General features: G+C 48.4%; 1 protein-coding gene across 4 annotated transcripts in view; it reads left to right on the forward strand.

The window, feature by feature from the left end:
* The window catches only part of znf609b (zinc finger protein 609b), a 58238-nt gene that overhangs the window by 7568 nt on the left and 26849 nt on the right, over positions 1-23821 (forward strand). For all 4 annotated transcript variants that reach the window (XM_078085657.1, XM_078085660.1, XM_078085658.1 and 1 more), the window contains exon 2: positions 9414-10330. In XM_078085657.1, coding sequence (XP_077941783.1) covers positions 9542-10330 — 789 coding nt within the window. In that variant the 5' untranslated portion in view covers positions 9414-9541. The remainder of the gene's footprint in view (positions 1-9413; positions 10331-23821) is intronic.

Below are 23821 nucleotides of genomic sequence, written 5' to 3' on the forward strand. Positions count from 1 at the left end.
TGAGACGAGGAAGGTTGACGGGCAGAGAGGTAGATGGTTAACTGAAGGAAGTGAAGATTATTTACAATCCGAGGAAAAGGCAAGCGAGCGTGAGGCGGGTAGTCATGTGACCGTGTCGTTTTAATGGCTGACCCATCACCTGTGTAAGCATCGGAATAAGGGAAACATGTTTAAACCGAACCCGCTGTTATCAGCCTGTGGATGTTTACAACAGCAGTGCAGTTCCAGGAGTACAAGACTGGTTTGCTTTGTGTGGATAACGTGAGCCAAAAGGAGGTTATGCAACCGCCAACTAGCACTTATGCGCTAATGGAGTTGGAAGAAACTGGTTGGAGGAACTGGTGGGAGTCTGGTTTTATCTCCATTCTGCCTCCAAGCTCTAATATCAGTGAAATGCGACATGCCGCTCCTCCCCCGCCTGGCCAACGCATTTTGATTGAGTGTGTATGCAAGTGTCAGCACTCGCTGTCGGATGTCAATGCCGACTTCTGCGGGGGGGGGGGGGTTGCCGGCGGTCAGCTGCAGGACGGAGGAGGGCCGTTGAAGGCCATGTTGGGTGCATAAAGAGACAAGCAGTAGTAAGAAAACAAAGACAATGACTGCGAGTCAATAGATTCTGCGCTGTCAAAAACTCGCTGCAATTCCCATCGACCACATGAAGGTGGGCGAATCTGTGCCGGTTCCTGATCGGTGTCCATGTTGGAGGACGGGACGCTGGAGCCTCTCGCCGGACAGATCGCTGCCGCATTGATTCTGGAAAAAGAGCAGCAACGCCGCCGCCGCCGCTCGTTGACCGGCTGCTGGAACAGAGGCTGGCGGTTGTGGAAGGTTAATGGTTGTGCGTTACACCCCCTCCCCCTTCTAGTTAGACATTCACATGGCAACACCCAACAACTCTCCCCGGTGCAGCGGCCATTTGGCTGTCTGAGTCGGCGTGCGTTGAGCTAGTCTAACAGGCCGCGCTCGCGCTGCGACTTGGCTCCTGCCCGCAGATGGTTATTTCTGCGACAACTCGCTGGAATCCGGCCCGGCGGGCAAACTGCAGGAATGCGTGTTCCAAACAACACGTTATCTTTTTCTCTTACGGACGCACAAACAACCCCCCCCCCCCCCCCAAAAAAAAGAGACACACAGCCGGCTGTGTTAGACAAGAGGTCGTCTGCTCTTTAGCTTTGGGCCTGATCCTCTCACACCTCTTCCTTCTATCGCTCTCATTTGTCAGTCAGGATCTCAGACACCCAACACATTTATTTAACTTCTTTTGTGTTTACATTTTGGACCGAGGAGGGAAAAGCTGACTGATGATGGACGGGTGGAAGCGGCCCGCGTCGGGGCAGTTTGTAGTGGCGCCTGTCGCAAGTACCAGCGCGTCAAAACCTGAAGTTATATGTATCTGACTAAATGTGTTTCCTGTCTTTATGTGCAGCATATTACATTCTCTTCCAGTGAAACACATGCGGCTCCCTGTTCCCGAAACGGTTGTGCCACTATATCCGTCATCCATCTGTCCATTTAAAAAAAAATCAAGTGTTATTTCATGTGCCTATTTGTTTTTCAATCTCTTTGTCTTTGCACGGTCCCCCACTGCGGTAAAAACGACCATAATAAGTGCTCTTTTGTCAAATTGATGCATAATATGGATCCCTTCTTAATACGGCGTTTGCGTTAGCTGGCACTAAATCACTTCCCGCTGAATCGGAAGAGCGAAAAAGGAAGCCCCTTTGCGTTAATAGTTCCGATTTTAACCGGATGCAGCCGGGCGTCGCGCTGATTTATCCTCCTAATGAGAAGGAGCTCGAGCTGACTGATGACCTCAGCTCCCGACGTCGCTGCTCATTCCTGGGTCTGATTTAAATGGAAAGTCCCCTAACACACCGCCAGATGACCCGGAGTCTGGGCGGTTTGTCTGAAACCGTTCAGTGACCGAGACGGCCAAGCGAGAAAATATAGTTATTAGTATTGAGTTCCTGGAGTATTTTACGAAGTGTAAAGTTAATTATGTCTACTAATCCCAAACCTTTATCACGCTTAAATGTAAGATGCTACACCTCCCTAGTCACCTCCCTACAGCTGTTGGCTCATTGCTTTTGTTGTTCAAGTAACTATTTAATGAATTTGAACATAAGTTGGACGTTGCCTTAATGGGCAATCCAAGTTTAAATGACTAAAAAGAATGAAACTTTAACGTATTGATATCACAGCAGACACAGTAAATCAGTCAAAGTTCAGCCGCTTCGCTTACGACTGCCTTTGTTCCGTCTCCTTTTGCGGACGTCCGCTCTACGCGGCAAAGTAAGATCTGTAGTCGCTGGTGGAACACTTTGACTCGCATCACCTCCAATCAGAACGCCCGTCCGTTTACTTTATCAAAAATGAAGGCCGCCATTTCACCGCCGTTGCCATTAATCGATATCGCGTGATTGGGTGGAACGTACAGCCAACCAGTATGAAAATGTCTATCAATGTTTCTTTCACAATGTCGGGTACCAAGTTGCTCCAGGGTCGTGTTCACGCCAGCAGGACGGGTTTGTTGTACGTTATGCACGCTGGAGCGAAGCTGCAGCTATTTACATTTTCTTTTTCCATGCGGGGGAAACGCTCTCAGCTGGGAAAGCTTGTAAAAAAACATCACACATGGACCATAAAAAAAATAAATACCTTGCCTTTCTTTGCATCCTCGTTTTCTGTTGTATGCTGCACAAACAAATCATCTAGGGAGCAGCGCCCCCCTCCCCCGGTTAACCGGGATGCTAATTAACAGCGGCGTATTTCCAGTTCGTATGAATGTCTGACTCCTTTGCACGTCTAGTGCATCTAAAAGCAGACCATGAAACCACAGTCTCCAGGCCATTATAACCAGTTGCAGAACAGAGGGAAGTGGGCGGAGATTAGGGGGCGTGTTGTTGATCACGTTGGCGACCCCCTAGTTGACCGTCTGAGACTCTCTTCTGCCATGTCAGAGTGTGCAGCTTGTTAATGGAGCTTCTCTCCTTTCTGAAGCAGAAAACAAATGACTGTGGCACCTTGTCGAGGCTTTTAAGATCCGTGTCTCTGCTTCCTCGGCGGACTGTGCATCCGCAGACCAGCCACCATTCGATGATTCATTCCTACTCGTCGGACTTGCGTTTTAAGGCCCGACGGAATGATGGTGTCGGCAGCGTCGTATAGATTTGTCTCGGCTTACCTTCCCATAACAAGAGTGCTTACGTTGTGCGGCAGTGGAGTCATTTCTAATAGTATTTCCCAGAAAACAAGCAGCTGTGAGCCTCTTTACCTTGTATCTCGCGTCAAAGAGAGCGAGGTAATTTGCCGAGGCGAACGTTTCAACCGTCCAATGTCGAAAGGTGCACTTAATTAAGCGTCGATTCACCAGAACCACGTGTTTGCTTACTTCCAAAACTGCTATTTGGCTCGCTGCGATTTGCTGTTCACGCAGAACCGACTTCAACCGCCAGCCACTTTAAACCCTGAGAGCAGGTCTTTGATAGTGATATCAAAGGATGAAGTGATTGAACAAAGTGAGCGTGAGCTGTTTGGATAGAAACACGGCTCAGATTAAATGCTGAAGGAGGTTTACCTCACAAATAAAACATGTCAATATTAGTCGCCCTATTGATCTGTAATTGCCACTTAATTCATCATCACAACATTGCTTTTCTATTTCTGGTGCTCGTCGGCATCTGAAATACATATTAGTTGAAGTGTACAAAATAATCCGAGTGCAAGAGAGACTTGATTTCTTTTTATTTGTTGGCAGTTATCTCCGATTCGCCACTATTACACGCTTCACTTCGAGATGTCTGCAACCTCCAGCCCACACGTTTCCTTCATTTACACACTTCTCAGTCTGCATCGTTGTCTATTTTGCATACCTACTAAGACTTGAGACTGAACCATTCATCGCGCTGATTCTCCTACAAAGTGCCGTAATACCCAAATCATCTTTGGTCTCGCTGGATCTCGCCCTCGTAAACGTTCAGAGTCTTCCACGGCGTCGCTGTAGCATATTGGAGAGAAAAAAAACCCACATTCACTAGCATGCGACTGCTTTTGTGCGATTGTGGTTTTCTAAACGGAACCGCGCGGAGGCGTTTCTAATCAGCCGTGTTCGTCCTTCGCTCCGTCCGCGAGCGAGTCCCCGATTCTGCCCTCCTCTCATCTCGCATGATATTAGTTATTCGAAGCCAGTCGTGGCCTCACGCTGAAGGACCTTTTGTGCTTGTGGTAACTCATTTATTTTTTTTATTACTTCTATCGCCTGTTGTGTACTGCCATTGACTGCTGGCTGACTTCTCACTCACTACCTTTCTGTGTCTAGCCGGGGGGGGGGGGTGAGGCCGTATTGGTTGTATTTATTTAACGCACCTGCATAATAATATGGTTCATCTCTCTCTCTGCAGCGTTGTTCATTCTGCATAGTGTCTTTCTTTATGCTGTTTTGTCAGCGCCATAATTTCAGTATTGTTCATTGCTATTATGAAGCAACCTCCAGTCAAATCAACCAAACGTTGGTCCTTGCAGTTCTCTGCCCCAGCAGAGGGTCCCTCCACGATGCTCCACATTCCCCCCCTGTGAATGGGGAGGACTACGCTCGAGCAGGACTTCCAACCACAACTATTTTTCCTGTGTTCGTAGCGAGCCGTCTTCATAAATCTTTCCCTTTTGAGGACTATGTGAGGTGCGTGCTGAGACACGGGGGAGCGGTACAATAAGCCGGCGTTGTGGTGCCTCTCACTCTTCTCTGCCATCGCTCATTTTAATTGTCAGCCTAGCCGCTCTAGCTGCGGGGCGTTTAATGTCACGCGACGTAGCAGTCATAAAATAGTCATAAATCCCGCATCCTGTGAAGCAGCGCGGGAAATGGTCTTTGCCTGGTTAACGGGTCCACTGTACGAGCAGAGAGCGCCAGTTGTTGTAAAGTCGGCGCGATCGTTTTCGGTGGATTCTGTGTTGTGAGGGCGCACAAAGCTCGCTGGGTACCGACACCCGCTGCATTCAGAAGACAGAGATGCACCGCCGTAGAAATGTTTCACCCCTTCACCTTCTTCTCTGACAAACTACCGTTGAGACTGATGCATTTTAGACTCGGAGAGCTTCTTCTCGGGAGTCTGGACGTTAAAACCCATTCAGCCAGAGAACAAGCTGCATATTTCACACTTGTTCGGTTGCTCTGCATTTCAGTCATACAGCTGCAGCCAGGAATAGAAAAACAAACCTTTGGCAAGAATACAAATTCCAACCAAAGTGACCTTTCTGAAGTTCTAATTTAGCATGAGTATAACGTTGTAATTTGCTCTAAAGTAGGGCTTTGCTTCATGCTATTACTGCATTAGTAACTTCACATCCCGATGACTGTACATGCGTCGATCACAATGTAGCAGGTTTTGTGGTAGCGCAATAAACACTATACAAAATAACAACATAGTATTCTGCAAATGAAGTACATTACATACATATCTAAATTATATAATTATTATTTATATTGAACAAATTACTCTGCCTTCATCTAAAGATGAAAATACAGATGTTTTCCGTAAAACTAGGGAACACAAACTGAATTGCGTATGCAGCGAGTTTGCTCTTGTTCTTGGCGCCTGATTCCCTCAATTGGCTCCGTACGTTGCTATTTTGGTGATTGGCTCGAGCTCGCAATCCAATTACACGGAGGTTAGCGTGGGGCTCCGTGGACGAGGACCTGCCTTTTTCTAAACGACCCGCGGTGTCAGACTGAGGTCAACTTTCTATCCACCCTCACAAACAACACCAGAAACCGCCAATCTGCACACGCTCCCATGCATCTCGCTGTTCTCATTATTGTGGCCGGTTATGTTGTTCTAAATGGATAATTTAGAGTGTGTTACACAAAGTGGTTGTTGACTTTATGTAGTAGAGCAAAATAAATCCGATCATTTCTTAGGAGGTTTTAATTAAACAATCTATTTTCCTTTCTACTTTCAATTATTTCCTACAATATGTCTCAAAAGGGGCTCATTTGCTCCAAGACAAAAAACCTGAACACTCAGTTCATGAAACTGACATTAAATAAACAAGCCATCTCTTTGCTTTTGCCGTTGGGTTTATTGTTTTAGTAATCGTCAGGATGTTGGCCCGACCTCGGAGCTCCTGTATGCGCCTCGGTGTTGGACCAGTCGGTGCACGTTGGGTGCACGCAGCCACAGCTATGCAGGGCATGTGGCGGAGATTTCTGGCGGTGTTGAAACTTTCTTTTGTGATATACGACGAACCCCGACTCTCCACCCGAGACCATTTAAAGCAACTCGGTGAGGAATCTTTCAGCCCTTTAATGAGGTTTTTTTTTTTAGTAATGGGAGCCAAGATGAGACGATAATCATTGTGGCCGCATGCCTCCAATAAAAAAAATTAAATAAAAATACAAACCCATCACAGCCCCGCGTGTTGTGGTTTTACATCTTAGCAGGAACACGGTCAGAACGAAGGCTCCAGTGCCAAGCCAGTAACACATTGTGCACATCTGTATTTCCCCAGAAACATCTTCCAAAATGGGATAAAATGGTGATTTCCATCAGTATGGTTTCTACGTTCATCGTGTACAGATAATCGCACTGTGAAATCCTCTTGTCTGCACATGCCTAACTGCAGGCACTTCTCATTCATGCCCTTTTCATCTGTGCAATTCAAACTAAATTCCTTTTACACACCGGGCTTGAATGCATCACAATATGATCTACGTGTGAACATAAGAAACATCTATTCGGTTAATTCCATTTTACTTTCTTAAATGGGCTGCTCACAAATCTGGATCTTTTTTCGCATGTTATGTTATGTAGACAAACCTCCATAGTCTACTTTCTGTTTTCACACACGGATGGCGTTCCTTACGTTCACGAGCAGAAGAAATTCCATTACGCCGGCTCAGATTCAGTTGTGTTCCACAGCAAATCGACCAGAAGTAAATCGCTTCTCCCCACTTTTCTCTGCACATCCACTGCAGCTTATGCGTCCTCACTTGTGATAGATCGCTGAATGAAACCGGATCCGTGAAGAAAAAAAAAAAAAGGACCAGCACTGTGGGAGCCGCACAGCCCCGCGTGCCTTTCGCTCAGCGGACCACTCGCTGGGACATTTCCTCTGCGGGGACTTTTTTTTTTTTTCTTCTCCAAAGGTCTCGCGCTGCACATTCCCACTAAGGGCAGTACAGTAGGTCAACCGCCGATAGAGTTACAACCTCTCCTTTGTGGAGGTGTCGGACAAATTGAGCCTCACCACTGTTTACCCAGTCAACCTGGGACGACCAACCCTGCCAGTGACTGCTCATTTTTTGGGCCGGGGGGGCATTTGAACAGCGAGCAGGCACGCTGGTCACACATCTGCCGGACGGCTTTATCCTCCCGCCAGCGCTCGCTGGGTGACACCGATTGGGCCCCCTTGACCAAATCAACGGGAGCCTTTTGCGCCGCGTTACCCAGCTGCCATTTTGGCCCCTGCCGCTGTAACAAGAGCTGAGTAATGGTAGACGGGGGGGCTTCACGTCTCTTCGCTCCGCGGGGAAGATGCAGCTGGGCCGGTCTGGTATGCTGGGTCACAGCTGGACAGATGGGTGCCATTTCCTCCGGCCTCTTCCTCCTTTTATAGAGCGATTCGATTAACTGTACTTCCAACCGTAATGAAGCGGAAAGCGCGCCGGCGGTCGTTGGAGGCCGTTGTAGTTGTCGGAGAAGCTTCAGGATGAGCTGTATTCAGTGCGAGCTCTTAGTCGGGGAGCGTGCGGTTTGGTTTGCTGTGTTTTTTTTTGTTTGTTTTACAATTTGAAACTTTTAAAGCAAGCGGAGCTCCAAGAGTTTGGCTCGTCTCTCGTGTTTTATCAATCTCCCCCCGCGTTCACTCACTCAATTAAGCGAACACAATTTTTAGAAACCAGTTGCTATTCAGCTTCCCAATTAAACCCAGACATCCGCTAGAAGATTAAGGATTCAGAACTTGAGATCCGAAATGCAAAGCGGACACAGCACGGCGACGAGTGAGGAACCAGAGCATACGTGCACCAGTTGTCCCGCATCCTTCCAGCTCCTTCGAGCTTTGTGTTTTTACAAAGCGCAGAGCGAGAACCACCGGAGTGAATGCGTGTCTGAGGACGTATTGATCCCCTCGCCCCCAACCGCCACTCCAGAGCCTTTTGTGCTCCTCCCTCCTCATCCCCCATGTTTGTGTTTTAATTACTTACCAACATGCAGTGAGCTTATTATTTTTTTTCTTTTCTTGGTGGCAACGTCAACACCAGCAGCACCCGAGTATCAACAGCTTCTCAGGGGCTGAACGGCTCCGTGCGACGCTCTTTATTCAGAGTACAAAACGCTTCTCTCAGTGAGTTGGTGCGCCGTGTAACCGAGTTCTACCAAGAGAAGGAATGAAAATAAACGGTGGCTCGGGGATGTTTATTTGTACAGGAAGCTATTTAAAAACATGTCATTATAGCACTTCTGCTGCACGACCAACAAGTTACATTTTCCGAATCTCCCTCATTCTTCCTCGCACGACTTTGTACTATTGTGCACATCATTGGTTGCAGTGTTTTTTTAGATGGTGAGAACTGCTTGGCTGAGCAGTAGGTGCGTAATCCGAGCAGTCACGGTTCTGATGTAGCTGCCAAAGCGAACTGTATTCATATAGCACGTGTTATTCACGAGGGGAACTCGATAAGCTTTACAATAGTAATCCTTTTGCTCATTTTAATGTTGCGTGCTACTAAAAGACATATCAAAGGGGTGTTAAAGAGATTTCTTTTTAGTCACTCCATGATCTGAATTGTGAAGATGCACCTGAACTCCGAGGTTTTCATATCCATGTCGATATGCATATTTCTCCCAAATTGTGATCGGCCCTGGAACCAATTAGCTGAAATACATGAAACGCGGTGACCTTTTTTTTTCCCTGGCTATGTTATGTAAGCAAATACAACCAACCGATGTTCTCCCGAGCCACACACTGGTTTCATTCATGCCTTTAAGCTCCTCTGCTAATGCAAGATTAGCATAGTGTGCTCGAGTTGAAAAGGCACGGCTCGATAAACCATGTGGTGTGTGTGTGTGTGTGTGTGTGTGGCCAGCTACTCCTTATTTATCAGCGCTGACACTATCGGCAGCGCCCTGTGAAAGGAGAGCCAGCCGCTCAGGACGCGGGCGGCCACCGCCGCTGTCAAAGCAGGGCTTAAGCTGCATTTCCCACGGTTGCCATGGCGACTGGGCAGTGATTATGTGGAGAGGGTTTTCGGCGCAGTGCGGTCACACCGGCGGCGTGTTACCGTAGTGGTTCTGCGCCGTAACGTCCAAAATCATTAGCGGATTGTGGTATTTTTTTCTTTTTGATGAATTCCATGCGAGTGTGATCAAACAAATGAAATAAATCCTTTTTTTTTTCCCCTCTCTCCTTCCCAGAGTAAAATGTGGTCAAATGGAACAGGAACGAGTAGACCGTGAGGATCCTCTAACCCCAGCCCCCGAGTCCCAACCGTCTGAGAGGGCGTCGGACCTCACTGAGGCAATCCTGGGCCGTTGGCACTAAAATGTCCCTAAGTGGTGGCACTGCAGGCGGGAAAGGTGTGGACTCGAATGCGGTGGACACTTACGACAGCGGGGATGAGTGGGATATCGGTGTTGGAAATCTGATCATTGACCTCGACGCGGACTTAGAGAAGGACAAGCTTGAGATGTCTGGCACCAAAGACAACATGGCGGCACCGCCCAGCGCAGTGGCAGCGTTGCCCGACAACATCAGGTTCGTTAGTCCGGTGTCCGGAGCGCAGGGCAAGGAGAGCAAATCCAAATACAAGCGCAGCAAGAACTCTAAAGACAATGGGAGCAAGGCTTCGGCCGGGGAGGGGGGGAAGAAGGAAACGGCCGCACGGACTCAAGGGGAGCCGACGGGCGTGGCGGCTGCCGCGATGGCGGCGGCAGCAGCGGCGGCAGCCGGCGGCGGCGGTGGGAACAACTCCATCCCCGGGAAGAACGTGGAGAAGGGCGGCAAGGCCTCCAGAGGCGTGCCGAGCGGTAAGAAGGAGAAAGAAGGGGCCGGCGGTAAAAGCAAGAAGGACAAAGCGGACGGGGGCCCGGTTGTGGCGATGGCCGCCGGCGAGAAGGACGTCGTGTCTCAAGCCCAAGTGGCTCTGGGGAATAGCCGCGGCGCTTCGTTTGAGAACGCGCAGGCCGCCGACTTGGCAGACACCAATCAAATGGGGAATATTGCACTTGAACCTGTGGGGATCGTACCGGCATTGACGGCAAAAACTGAACCAGAGGAGGTGGAAAATGGTAACGGTGAATGCAAGACTCTAAAGAAGGTGAAAAACGAGAAGGTAAGTGTTTTTTTCTTTTTTCTTTCTCATTCTGATGCCGCATGGGTTTGATTTTCACTGTAACAATGTAATTATTCCAGTAACGTGAACCCTGCGTGCACAGTGTCGGGCTCTCTCGATGTTGCTATGCTAGCTAGCTAGCTTTGCTGAAAACCGTTTGCAACCACCCTAGTTAACTATAATGTGTTTCAACAACGCCGTCTTTCATCTGTTGCATCGCCGCGGTGGGGTTTCACGCGATGACACCGACCGCTTCGGGCCCGGCGGCGTCGACGGGCTCGGAGTGCTTGTTCCCTGAAACCGTCTGACATGTGATGCGTAATGAATGAAAGGCCCACTGCTGTCCCCCCCCCCCCCCTCATTTGTTCCCACGCGGTGAGACCAGCGTCAGGAACTGGTTTCATTCCCCTCGTCGACGGCGACGGCTTGATTAACAGGAGGCGCCGTCGTGTTGTCAATATGTCTGGCGTTTAAGAAGATGAATCCCAGCTCGTGACGCGCGCCCGTTGTACTGAAGTCAGACGAGAACGTGACAGATGGACGTTCTAATCGAGACGTAAATGTCACATCTCGTCCCACTTTTCATTTTTTTTTATTCCCCGCTGACATAATCTTCGGGGAGAACAATGCGAGGATCCGTGTAGCCGCTTGCCCGCACTCCTCTCGCCCGCGGAGTCGATCTATCGCCGTGCCCATTGTGTGCCTCATGGCGGCCCTTTTCATGCTCCTAGCAGAGTGAATGGCGGCGGCGCAGGGAGGCGCTGAGGACTGTTTTTGTCTGTCATCGTGTTCCATTCTTAATCCCACAAGCCCCGGCGATGCCTGGTGGAGCAGAGTGTGTGTGTGTGTGTCTGTGTGTGTGTGTGTGTGTGTGTGCGTGGGTGGGGGAGGGAACCGGTGCAAAGCACGCCTCGCTCGTTCTTCCTGCTGCTCTGAAAGTGGCGTGGGGGATGGGCGGCGAGGAAGCCTGTTTGATTCCTTAAATCCAGGACACCCACTCATGAACGCGAGCTGCAGCAGCCTCTTCAACGGGGATCTCAGGGAAGTCTTTGTGCTGCGTTTGGAATGAAAGTGCTTTCGGTGATTTGTTTTTTTTTTTTCTTCAGTGAAAGGTATCCTTGAAAAGGAGGAGGAGATGATATCGCTGATAACATCCACTTACGCTCCGTGGTTGGCCGTCCCTGTTTAGAAAAATGCTATTTTTCTAAAAAACAAACGTGCGTTTGTGTATTCTACGTCGTCTTTTTTAGGCAGTTTGTTGAACTCGACGTGTTTTAATCACATGAGGAAAAGGGAGGGTGTGTGAAGGGCTGTTTCCAAGGGTGGTGTTGACATCAATCAGGCTCACAAGACAAACCCGAGCTCTATAATCTTGCAACGGGCAAAAGCCAAAGTGAAGAAAAGATTAGACGTTGTGAGAAAGCGGAGTTGTGAGGAACAGAGACGCTCCTGGGCAAAATGGGTGCAATGTTTTCGCGCTCAGCGAGCGCATACCTCCCAAACAGTCTTTATCTAATTGTGCGTTTACGGCTCATGTTGTTTCTTCCCAGATATTTCTTTGGTTCTGATGTGGATCAGAGGGAAAATGGCCGGTAGGGGTTACATTTCAGATAATAATCACCGAGCTCACCTCCTGCATGGACCTGAAGCGGCCCGAGCTCTTATAACGGATAGTTCCTAAAATGATATGACGGCGGAATCCCATTTCTCCATCGCGCCGCGGCCGTCGGCGTCCACAGACTCTGCTCCCTTTACATTCAGCAGTCTGCACAAACCGCGTCGACACGGAATCCGGGAGAAAAAGAACGTCTGGACCAGAAGTGTATTACGGGAGTCCGTCGCCCTCGTTACATCTCGCGCGCTGATTCCAATCGAGCGGCCTCGCCCACTCGTCCAGTGTATTCCGAGCGCTAATCAGTACGTGTCCGGAGGTGCAACGGCGAGGCGGGCCCCGGACGCTGAATAATTCATTGCCACCGCCCCGAGTGCGTCTCGCCCTCCTACCTCTATTTATGCAGATGCAGAGGAGCGAGGCCTTCGCTGGCGGCCTCGGCGGGCCACCAGCACCCGGGTAAGTGGAGCGGATATCACGGAAAATTACGTCGAAGACCCCGATGTGCTCATCGCCGGCGATGTCCACCCCCCAGACACCCCCCCCCTGACTTTTTTTCAAATTAACGCCGGGGTTTTGACTTATTTTAAGTCGCACCTCTCTGACATCGGGTTATCGGATCTCCCTCCAGCTCTCTGGACGCCTCAATGTATCAGTTTTTAACATCGTCCAATCATCGAGTTTTAAACGGATAACCCGTCTTATTTATCTGATCCATGCTCGCTGCCACAGTGAGGTGATGAACCGCAGCAGCGAGTTGTCTGCCAGCAACCAGGTGGTTGTGATTTCTGTAAGAAGCATCCAGCCTCGGGGAGTCCCTCACTGCTACAGGAAGAAAACATTTGACGCTAATTGTTTTCCACGTCTGCCATTAGCAGCTGCCTTCACAATAACGTGAAGCGGTATGAGCTCGGAGGAGGGAAAAAAAATATCCACAAATTACGGGAATAAACATGGACGTTTGATAACAGACATTTTGAACATTTTGTTCTTTTTTTTTTTTTTAATATCCGCAAACAGCCGCTGGAATGGACATGAAAACTATTTTCCTAACGTGGGTCGAGCGTTTGACATTTTCATTTCATGTGGACGTGCATGTTTCTGCAGACTACGAAGCATTCCATGCGTACCCCACCTTTCCACGGCTTACAGCAACTTATCCCTCGCCGGCGCGCCGCTGGAATCGCTGTAAATCACAATGGATTTTGTAAGCACACGATGCTCAAAACGCTCCCGTTTTCGAATAAATATTTAATCTGACCTTTAAAAAAAAAAAAAAGATGACATATAACATCAATCTGTGATCACATCGGGGTGTTTTCCTCCACATATTTCCTATCCTGCCCGTTTCCCAAACATGCCTATTGATGATGTGCGCATGGAGACGGGTTCAGACGAACACAACCTCGCGGCTCTCAAGTCTATTGATTCTGGGATGGGAATACATATTTAATAATTCCATCTCAAGCTGCCACCGAACACACGGCTTCCAAGATGAGTTGGCTCTCTCTCGTCATTTGGTACAAACGCTGCCAACTTAAAGTGTTTTTTTTTCATATTCCAGCTTGTTGGCGCTTGTTTTTCTTCTCTTTTTTTTTTTCTTTTCAAAGTATAATTTTCACATCCAGTTTGCACACTTCTAGACAGACACATCATCATCATTTCAGGACCAGGTCCATTCACATCGCCGTATAGTACACTCATCACCCTCGAAGTCCAGAGGAGAAAACCACTGTGATATTAAAGGATAATGTTTATGGCCTTGTTGCTCAGGAAATCCCCGTCGAGGGGCCTTTTGTTTGGAAATACTGAATACTGTCACCGGGTCTTTCCAGCCGTAAACGCTGCCGCCTGTAAGTCACCTTGACCTCGCTGGAGCGTTTAGCCCGATTCGTGTCCCGTGATCTCACCGCTTCCTGCGGGCTTCTCAGGATTCTTTGTCACTTAATGTCGAGTGCAAAATAATCTTTTACAGCAAGTCCAGTCTGGTGAAAAAGGTTTGAAGCAAAAGCTGTGGTTTTGTTCATCGTGGACAGGATACGTTCTGGGAGGAGAGCCTCGCCGGCGTCCATGTTGTTGTTTGGCGTTGTTTTTTAAATCCTCCCCCCAAAGTAGTGTATTGTTCTTTGTCTTTTTACAATAGTTTGGTTATTCCATCAGAAATATGATTGTGTGCTCAAGTATTTTCATATTTGACGAAGGTTTTAAAAACTATTTATTTCTATTGTCGGTGCTTGACCTCATTTGGATCCCTGAGTGATTTGGGGGTGGTTGTGTTTCATTAGTTTCTTTGTCATCATTATTGAGTGTGGTCAGCGAAGCTGAGGCAAACTCCTTGTATTCTCCTTCCGTACAGGAGTTTGGCAGCTCCTCCCGCCCCGTTGCTCGGAATTGTCTCAACCTCTCGGCGATTGTCGGGACCCATCGGGAATCTTGTGCTATTATCTGGTTAAGGGAAATGACTTAGTTTTCCCAAAAAGCACATTTCGGTCTCCAAACTCCAATGGAAAAATCTGAGTTTTAAGAAAAAAAGAGAAAAGCATGGCGCTAACATGGCGCTAGCATTGCGCTAGTAATAATCGCACCCAACTGCTGACAAGTGGATAAAACAGACAGAGAAAATGGGTAATGTCTTTAGTTTGTTAGCGAGCCTTTTTAGCTGCTTGGCTGTTTCATGCACAGGCACCTGCAGGCAGTCTAGACCACACTCTTAAAATTACTACGGAATTTTGATTTAATATCTCTTGTGGTCTGCGAAGGCTTCTGGCAGCCTGTTGACACTTGCTCTTTTTATTTCAGTGTTTTATTTCACGTATTTGTATCTCCTTTAAATGCATAATTAAGAATTGACGCAAGGGTTTTCTTCAGTAACACAGAACAATGTTGTGGTGCCTTTTTAAGGGACCACCAAACAAGGCCACGTCACGCTTTTGTTTTCTCCCCTTGCCCCGTCTTCCACTCTCTCTCTCTCTCTCTCTCTCTCCCCCCTCCGAAGCTTTCCACGAGGTGTGCTGAGGCGTCTGGAGTTGGCGCAATGCGAGGGGAGGCCCGGGAGTGGGGGATGGGAGAGGGGAGAGGGGGGTGGGGGCTTGTACCACAAATTCAGCTCATGGCGGACTTGTGCGGCGAGAGCAGCTGTCTCCCATTGTCAGGCCGTGAGTTTCCAGCGTGCCTCGTTGTAGCGGGAGAGAACCGGGGCAGGAAACCCAACAAGGGTGGAAAAGAACAGGGCGAAAACAAGCGAGGATATGGAGGCTTTCAACGTGGGCCCGCTTGTGTTTGTATTCTTTTTCAAACCGTCGTGGGCGAGCGGTTGGACCGTGGTCTAATAATACACACGAGCCCGTTCAGACCCAGTGTGCGCGACGAGATTGATAATAAAACCAGAAAGAAAAGGGGTTCTGCTGTGGTGAGAGGGCATGTGAGGGGTAAGAGGAGGGGAAAGAACTGCCTCAGATTATGAGGGGAGGGTAGAACAGTGTTATGAATGGATGGAGTCTTTAACCCCCCCCCCACCACAACCAACACACTGAATAGTTTGTCACAGGCTGCTGCGGCTGGATGTGGAATGAGAGGAGCTGGCTGAGAGCTCTTGGATTCCTGAATCCTTGAGGCATGTGGTCTGATTAGCAGAACAAAACCCACACAGTGGGGAGGAGCAGACGACCCCCCTCCTCCCTCCATCCCCCCTCCATCCCCCACCTACTCCACTGGAATTTCTACCAGCGAGGGACGAGGCGGCTGAAAGTTTTTTCTACTCTCTCGCTACGGTTGTGGACGAGGGATTTCTCAGTAGTTTGTGGAATGGACTTAAAACTATAAATTTGTCGATAGTTCGCCAAACACCCCCAAGCGCTTTCTCTTTGTTTTTCCTGCTAAATAATTATCAGCGTGGAGACCTTTTTGTTTTTAGTGCACGAAACGCTGGATGAGAAAATACTTGCAGAGTCCGAGAACTTTTAACGGCTTGTGAAAGGTTTTTAGTTTAACAAAAGAGGAAGTTAACAGCAAAGCAGTGTTTGAGCAAGAGTGATTAGAGGGAGGATTACGTTTCTGCCCCCCCTCCCTCCCTGCAGCCCCTAATACTTTTCTAAGGAGATTGTTTGCAGCCAGTTTGTTGTTAAATGGAACACGTTTGGGGGGGGGGAATCACTAATGCTTCATCTGTGAAATTCCTCATTTAACCGAACCGATGTTGTGAAAGATACTCGATGTCCTCCCATGCAGAGCCCGACGCTCAGTGCGCCTCTTTCTCCTGTCCTCCGGCTGTCATCAGGCTCACACATTCAGTTCCTTTTTGGGGTTTGCGGTGTGCCGGTCAACAGTGACATCATGCGACTTGTTGTCTCTGGAATACACACACAAACCTAAATCACCTGTGGTTTCTAAAACGCGAGACTCGAGACATTTGGATTAGTCTGTTGTCAGTTCTCTCTCATTCCCTAATCATGCTGGATGTTTCCCAATGCTCTTTGTTGTTTTTTTTTGGCTGAAGCTGCAGATGAGTTAATGGAAAGCAGCCAACGTTTATATAAATTATCCATTCATTATTTTAACAAGTTCATCCTTTGCTCTAGAAAACATCGGTATTAAACAGCCGGTCACATCCTTCAAGGGGACATCAATACATGTTTTATTTAGTATAATGTAAGCTCTGCAGATGCCAGCACTACAGTATTTGTTTAGGCAGCAAGTGGACGTTACTTTGTGTACTTTGGAAGGAGATCCCAGCTGAATAGAAGGTTCATCCGGCTCAGCTTCTTTTTGCTACTGTGGATGAGCAAGATTCTCACGTCAGCTCCCACTGTGATTATCTATAATTGCCCCAAAAATACCACTTGACTGGTGGTATAGCCTTTAGGGGGGAAAAACAAGTCCGCACACACACACACACACACACACACACGAGTGTGTTTCAGTTGAAAGTACTTGTGATGTGAAAAAAAAGAATCCCTTTTTTGTTTATCTTATTCCAAATACGTAGCTATGAAACCCTTGTTTATCCCAGAGGGATGTGAGATGTTTATGTCATCACAGTGTTTTTAAAGTGTCCACTCTGGTTGCACGCGGCCCGGCCTCTCGTCGGCAACCCCCGGGACGATGGCGGTCGCGAGTCGGATGGCGTGCGTTCCCCCCCCCCCACCCGGGTCCGAGAGGTCGGCCTCGAGAGCGGATCTTTCGTACGAGTCTCCTCTCTGGTGCAGCGGCGTCGGGGGTAAACGTTCTGGCGCATTAATGGCGTTGAGCGGCGCGGGGGCCTTTATGCGTTGGTGGAGCGGCGTGCGTTATGCTTTTGAAGGTTTCAGCGCGTTGCCTCAGTGCTTCCCAGCTTGGAAATACAGATCTGAGATGAAAGGATTCTCGTTCCCATTCTAATCCACACAGACAGCGAGGCTCTTGTGATTATTCCCCCCTCAACCCCCCCCCCCGTCTCTGCACTCATCTCTTTGAATGCAGGGCCCGTCTAATTCACCCTAAAAAAGGGTTTCAAAAGGGGATTATACTGCTGATAGAAATTAAAGGGAAAACACGTCCGTCCTTCGGGAACAATGTCAAACATTCACGAGTCGCTGGATGCTTCCATCGCGCGCAATGCAGCCGCGCACTTTGCAGCGGTTTGTATCTCGCAAGACTCCCTTTCTGCTCCCCCGATGCCAAACGGCTCGCTTCGCCATGTATGAATAATATTTGCAGATGTTATTAATGCGAAACACCCACAGCGACAAATGGTGGCTGAGACACAAATTATTTAGACAGTTCATCATTGTTATAGCACTAGAACTATTTTTTTTGTATTGATGTCTTCTAAGAGTGGGGAGTAATGATGTTCCAGTGGATTCAGGAAGGGTTCCAAATGACCGTAAATCAGCACGCCGTTAGCATACATTAGCAAGGCGTTAACAATCCTCCATTAATGCGAGGGGGGGGGGGGGAAAGAATAGCTTCAGTGCAGAGGTATTTGTGTTGGATGCACGTGAACGCCGGGGCGAGATTCTCATGAGCGTTTACACAATCCCGTCATGTTAAACGCCTCGTTTTGAGAATGAGGTAAAGCGTCTTGCTGCTCGCCGACCTGGGCGTCCGTCCAGCAACTTAACGCTTCATCACCGCTGAATCCCTTAAACCCCCCCCCCCCCCCCCCCACTCCCCCAGCTAAGGCTCTTAAAGGGACATAGATAAATAAATAAACCATATACGCATTAAGCGCCGCGACACTGGAGGTTTGTGCACTTCTGCTGACCAAACCAAAGTCTCGTTCCGCCGCCAAGTCCTTTCAAACCCGATGACATGGAACTATCTGACTTTGGCGCAGGAGGAGGGGGGGGGTGGGGGCGCTGGAGCCGGCCACTGTTTACGCGACCATTTTGAATTCATGCAGCTGGCAGAGGCTCTTGGACCGGGGAGCCAGACTTGGCCCGTCCAGAGATGACAGCATTAAAATAACAATGCACGGAGAGTTACGAAGAGGTCATTGTGAGCGCAACGGCCGACTCATCTGGGATGCAAAGGGAAATACTCCACGCCGAACAAGGAGTCCTAATAGCTGAGCCGAGCTTGTTCCGCGTCCAGTGTACGTTTTTTGTGTGTGTGTGTGTGTGTGTGTGTGTGTGTGTGTGTGTGTGGGGAAGCTACTTATTGACTAAATACTGGAAAGTACTGCATTCGACATCTTACACACTACACTCATCAGCGTTGTCCTTTTATTCCTCCACCCGCGAATGAAATCTTCTCCCTACTCCTGATCCCGGTGTCCTATACATACTGCACCTACATGCTTTACTGCGTTAAAAGCCCCAAAGTGATAAATGTAGGTTTTCCGCTGCACACATAAAAAAAAAAAATGAAGAAAGATCCCCCCCAGAATTGGTTGAGTGCCAAGGACTCCTCCCGTCTCCGGGGTTTGGAGGGTTTGATTCTCTCACGCTGCTTCAACCCTCCTTAAACAAGAGCAGCACATGCATCAAAGTCACCGCTGCCTCGGCGCGCGGCCCTCTTATGAATGCTGATATGCTCATCGGAGGCCGCCGTCCTTGAATACAGAAGCGTTGCATTATCCGTTGCAGGCGGAGGAAGAGATTGTTCTCCCGACAGAACCGCCTTCGCCGAAATATCACGGCCATTTATTTTTTTTATGTGCGGCAGTTTCGAGGTTCGCGATGGAAATATTGAAGAATCTGAAAACGGAAGAACCCGCGTGCATGCCGGTGCATCATCGGCCCCAGAGTGAACCCCAAAATAAATGTAGCTTTTTTTTTGGACTGGGAGGAAACCAGAACCACCTGGAGCCCTCTTGTTCAAATGAACCCACCAAAGTCTCTCACAAATTCTCTAGATATCAGTGACTTTTTTTAAAACTCTCACATAGACATTAATTACATCCACTGCCCATAACTCAATTAAAAAAAGGAAACTCTTCACCTTTGAACCTTTGCCAGTAACTCCTGTTATTTATTCCCTCCTAAAAACCTGCGCGCCGGTGCGTTAATAACGACCACATTGCCTCCTACATAAGCGCCCGGCAGTGTAGCACCGAAGCGGCCGGCCGCCGCAGCGCTGTGCCACTGGGTCATGTGACAAGCAATACGCGTCCAATGAAACCCAAAGATCCACGTAAAGGTTTCCCTGGTTCAGAGTACAATTGTTAGCTCGTGGCTAACCGGCTCGGTGACCATTGGGAATACGTTTGTCTCTGGGCGCAGGTGGGCCGGGGGCTCAATGGCTCGGCCCACTCAGGTCGCGTGGTGGTTCTTGTTGCCGAGGTGATTTTCACCAAATGGTGGACATTTAACCACGCATGCATTGATGTTTGAATGCGCCTGCTTGCATTTTTTCCCCCCTGCGCCTTCCTACTTCCAAATATTCCAAAAGGACCTTGGGGTGTTTGCGTTGGGGAGGAGGAGGATGTGTTGAGTGGATCAATGAAGGTGAAGATGATATGGAAATGAGCTCCTCTTTGTAGTGGAGGCTGGGGAGTTGTTTAGTCCTCAGCGAGGGGCTGAGCTCGCACATTCAATTATGTTTGGTAAGGAGGCCTCGCCGTCCATCTGTAAAACTGAATTATACTTAATCACATCCATTAGGTTTATGTACCCCTTGAAGAGCGGTAAGTTTTGCTGTTGAATCCATTCACTTAAGTCATATGTCACCATTATTTGGGTGTATATTGTTAGTAACACAGCTGATGATATTACTCTAGAGGTCCTGGCAATTTGGTTATGGCTGAATGTGACATTTAATATACCTTTTAAGAAACACGATGCACTGTTTCTGTGCCGCTCGACCTTCAGACTAAACCACCCATTTGTTATGATCTGTGGTTTTGATCAAGTTACGATGAATGTCAAAGCGGTTACCTAAATGTTTCCACTTGTTTTTTTGCACACGTGTTCATATATTGGTCCATCGTATCAGAGGTGCAGTAGTTACCTGCAGGGCTCCATTGTTCCTCTTGAATTAGGGTTAGTTGGCATGACAATGAGGTTATTATTTACATCCGATGCAATAAACGTATTAAAGATGTGAAAATCCAGGCAAAGTACTATTGAGAACCTTTTAATATAGAAAACACAACATTAGAATTAGTGTATATAAGAAATACTGTAACAAATATCTGCAGGACAAGTATTTGGGAGAGAGTTCTTCCGTTGTGCAAAAATATTGTTTGGCGGATCTGCAAAAGTTCCACAAGTTCCCAGCGACGAGTGAACTTGTGGAAGTCTAAAAATTAATTCAAATGTAAAAATGGATACTTCATAACTTCATAAGAAAGATTTTCTTTTTAATACTTACTGTGAGTTTAATTATTTCCTCTGCTCTCGTCTCAAATCCAATATTTGGTATGAACTCTTAAGCCTCGCGAAGCAAAGTTTTGGGAGTAAATCTACCTCCAGAAAAACCTTAGACTTAAAGCTAAATATATCACGAAACTATATTTTTCCTTGATGTTCCGCAGCAAACTAAAAGAGCAGGAAAACTAATTCTTCCTTGTTAACATCCTGAACGTTTTAACTAAGTATACAGATGTCTCGCCACCTTAGCGAGCATTAGTGCATCTTATGCTCGCCGTCAGACGGACACACAGTCCCCAGGATAAATAAAGACGGAGGTAACCTGTGTGTTTATGGATCGCTGCAGGCCGGAAGGGGGGGGGGGGGGGGGGGGGGGGCGACTACAATGTCTGCACCGACTGTTTATTTTTACCAGGGCATTAGCAGATTAGGCACTCAAACTAACAAGGTCACCAAACTGCGACGGACTTCTGCTCAGCGGCTGGCGGAGGACGGGAGCTTTGGTGCACCACCCCCCCCCCCCCCCCCCCCCCCCCCTCCCCCGTCTGATTATCTGTGCTCTTTTAACGATCTGAACGGTCTCCCCCTCCCGCCGGCGTCCTCCGACTTAAGCCCAGCGTCTCCGCGACGTTTCCGTCTGCTTTTGCTGTGGTGCCAAAGTAGTTCGTGGCAGCTTTTAGATTGATTTGATACTTGCTAGCAGAGATTTATCTCCAGGTCAGACCCCTCACTTCTCTCCCAGGATTACTGACTATAATTATCCAAGCAAGACGTGAACGTGCCGGGGGGGAGGGGGAGGTCAGAAAAAATTAACTCGCCCCGCTGTGGGACCAATAACGGATTATCTAATCTTATCCTGCCCTCTTCCAGTGACCTGCCCCTTTCAACTACATATATATATTATAGTTTTTCTATTGCCGGCCATTTGGACGGACTCTGCTCAACGGGAGCTGCGAGGCGGCCCGGCAGCAGAGGTCGATCAGAGTGGCAGAAGCGGCTGTGATTGTGGCTCAAAGACTCTGTATTATATAAGAGTCTGTGTAGTCTGTATGCGCACACACACACACACATTTTACTCCCCCGGCCTCGGCCTTAACCTCGCCACCTTCATCACCTGCTTCTCCATCTGAGCGGCTCAACCCGAGTCGCCTCGACAGCATTTCTTTTTAAAGCAAATAACGTGACTCCTCCTGACTGTATTGTGGGTGTTTCGAGGTATTTTTTTTAAATCGTTATTTACGGTTCAAGGTGATATATCATCCGATGTTGCACAGGTTTCCCTGCTGGCACCCGCTTTGAAAGTGTTGCGCCGGGTATTTTCTGTTTATTTTCATTGGCCAATCCAACACAAAACAATGGAAAATAATAAGGCATATTTTCTGTTTTCTTCTGTGTGTTCATTGATGTTTGGCTTTTGGATTGTCTTTTGTAATGTTCGGGGGAAGGCAGCACCGACAGAAAGAGCGTCAACACGAGAGAACGCCACCGACGGAGAACATCTATTAATAGTTTGATGTCGGGGGGGCTCTGGGGAACTCTGCCTGCCTGAATAACAACTTGTTTTCCTTGAATAAAACGTGTGACTTGATAAATATCTTTTGTTTTTCACATGAAAAGGTTAGTGAGGCTAGGAATATTTATTTTAGCTCAACTGCTTGAAGCTTTCGAAGGGAAAAGCCGCGTACCATTATTTTCATTTCATTTATTTCTTTGGTCGCAGCTGTCGGGATCCTGACGTACCTTTTGCCACACGGGGAAGTAGATTTCTCTCCGGCCTGATTTCAAAGCCTCCGACGTCAAGGAGTGAATGGCTGGTATTTGAGGAGGGGGTGGGGGGGGGGGTCCAGGTGGCTGAGCTGTGGGCGATGGCGTCGCGGTTTGCCGTCAGGTTTCCTCTTTGCCGTTTTTTTTAAGCCGATGGGGGAGATGCCTTGTCGGCTGAGCTTTGTTTTATCTGTTCTTCCCTCGCTGGAGGCTCAGGCTCGCTCTCTCCCAGTCGCACACATGTGGGTGACCTTGACAAGAATGTGGTTTATTGTCGTAATAGATACTGTTGTTACCGACTGACCCGGGGTCAGAGCGGGAGGATGAGAAATGGGACGGGGGCGAGCGGTGCAGAATTAGCATCCCGATTGCGTTTTCTGGATAACAGTGACACCACAAGGTATGATGACAGATAATTTATCGCTGGTTGTTTTTTTAATAAATCTCTTTTCTGTCTTTCTTTTCAAAGCAAATCCAGATAAATTTCCTGTTTGCAGCTTTTCTCAAATGTGAGTGTTGCTTTTGTTTTTTGGACCGTTTTTTGGACAAACGGACATTAAAAGACGGCACCTCGAGTGTTTTTTCTTACATATGGCAGACGGTTAATTTGTCAATAAAAGAAATAACTGCCGGATCAATCGATATCACACATAATTATCAGCTGCCAGTATTCAGGGTTGCACTCACAACAGTCTTGCGTGCGTGCGTGCGTGTTGCTGAACATCCACTAACCGCTAACTGTCAAACCACAGAAGCAACGAGGCCAGAGGAGCCGCGTGGCTCCTGTGCACGCAGCCGCGTCCTCGCCGTGTTTTATCAGCAGCCGGCACAAAGGGATGTCCAGGCCGCTACGCGCAGACATCTCGCCATAATACCTCCGCTCCAGTGCACTTCTAACCCAATCACCCCGCCTCGTCCCTCGCCCCTCCCCCACCGGCTTCACAAACAACACCAGGCGTAGGCCGAGGGCAGCCGGCTGAGCCAGATGGGGAGGGAGGGAGGAAGCCCAGATACTGTTCCAGTTCCACTTTATATTAAAAGAAGATGGAGTAGTTTTTTGTTTTTTTTTTCCTCTGACTTTCCTTAAGCGAGCCAATTAGGTCGAGCAAATTGGTAAGCGGCACTTATCTGGGCTCCGTCCTCCGTCCCTCGTGCCTCCGGTCTTCGTCCTTTCATCGGAAAGGGCCTCCGCAGGTTAAAGAACCTCTTCCCCCGAGAGGTCAACCGCGGGCCTCCGACGGGCGCGTTTACACCAAAAGAGATATTAAATCCGATCGCCGCACAATTTTACAGCGAAGGTGGAGGCCTCGCCCGCGTTTCTCACCG

Source organism: Gasterosteus aculeatus, chromosome 12 (genome assembly GCF_964276395.1).
Source record: "Gasterosteus aculeatus chromosome 12, fGasAcu3.hap1.1, whole genome shotgun sequence".
NCBI lineage: Eukaryota > Metazoa > Chordata > Actinopteri > Perciformes > Gasterosteidae > Gasterosteus > Gasterosteus aculeatus.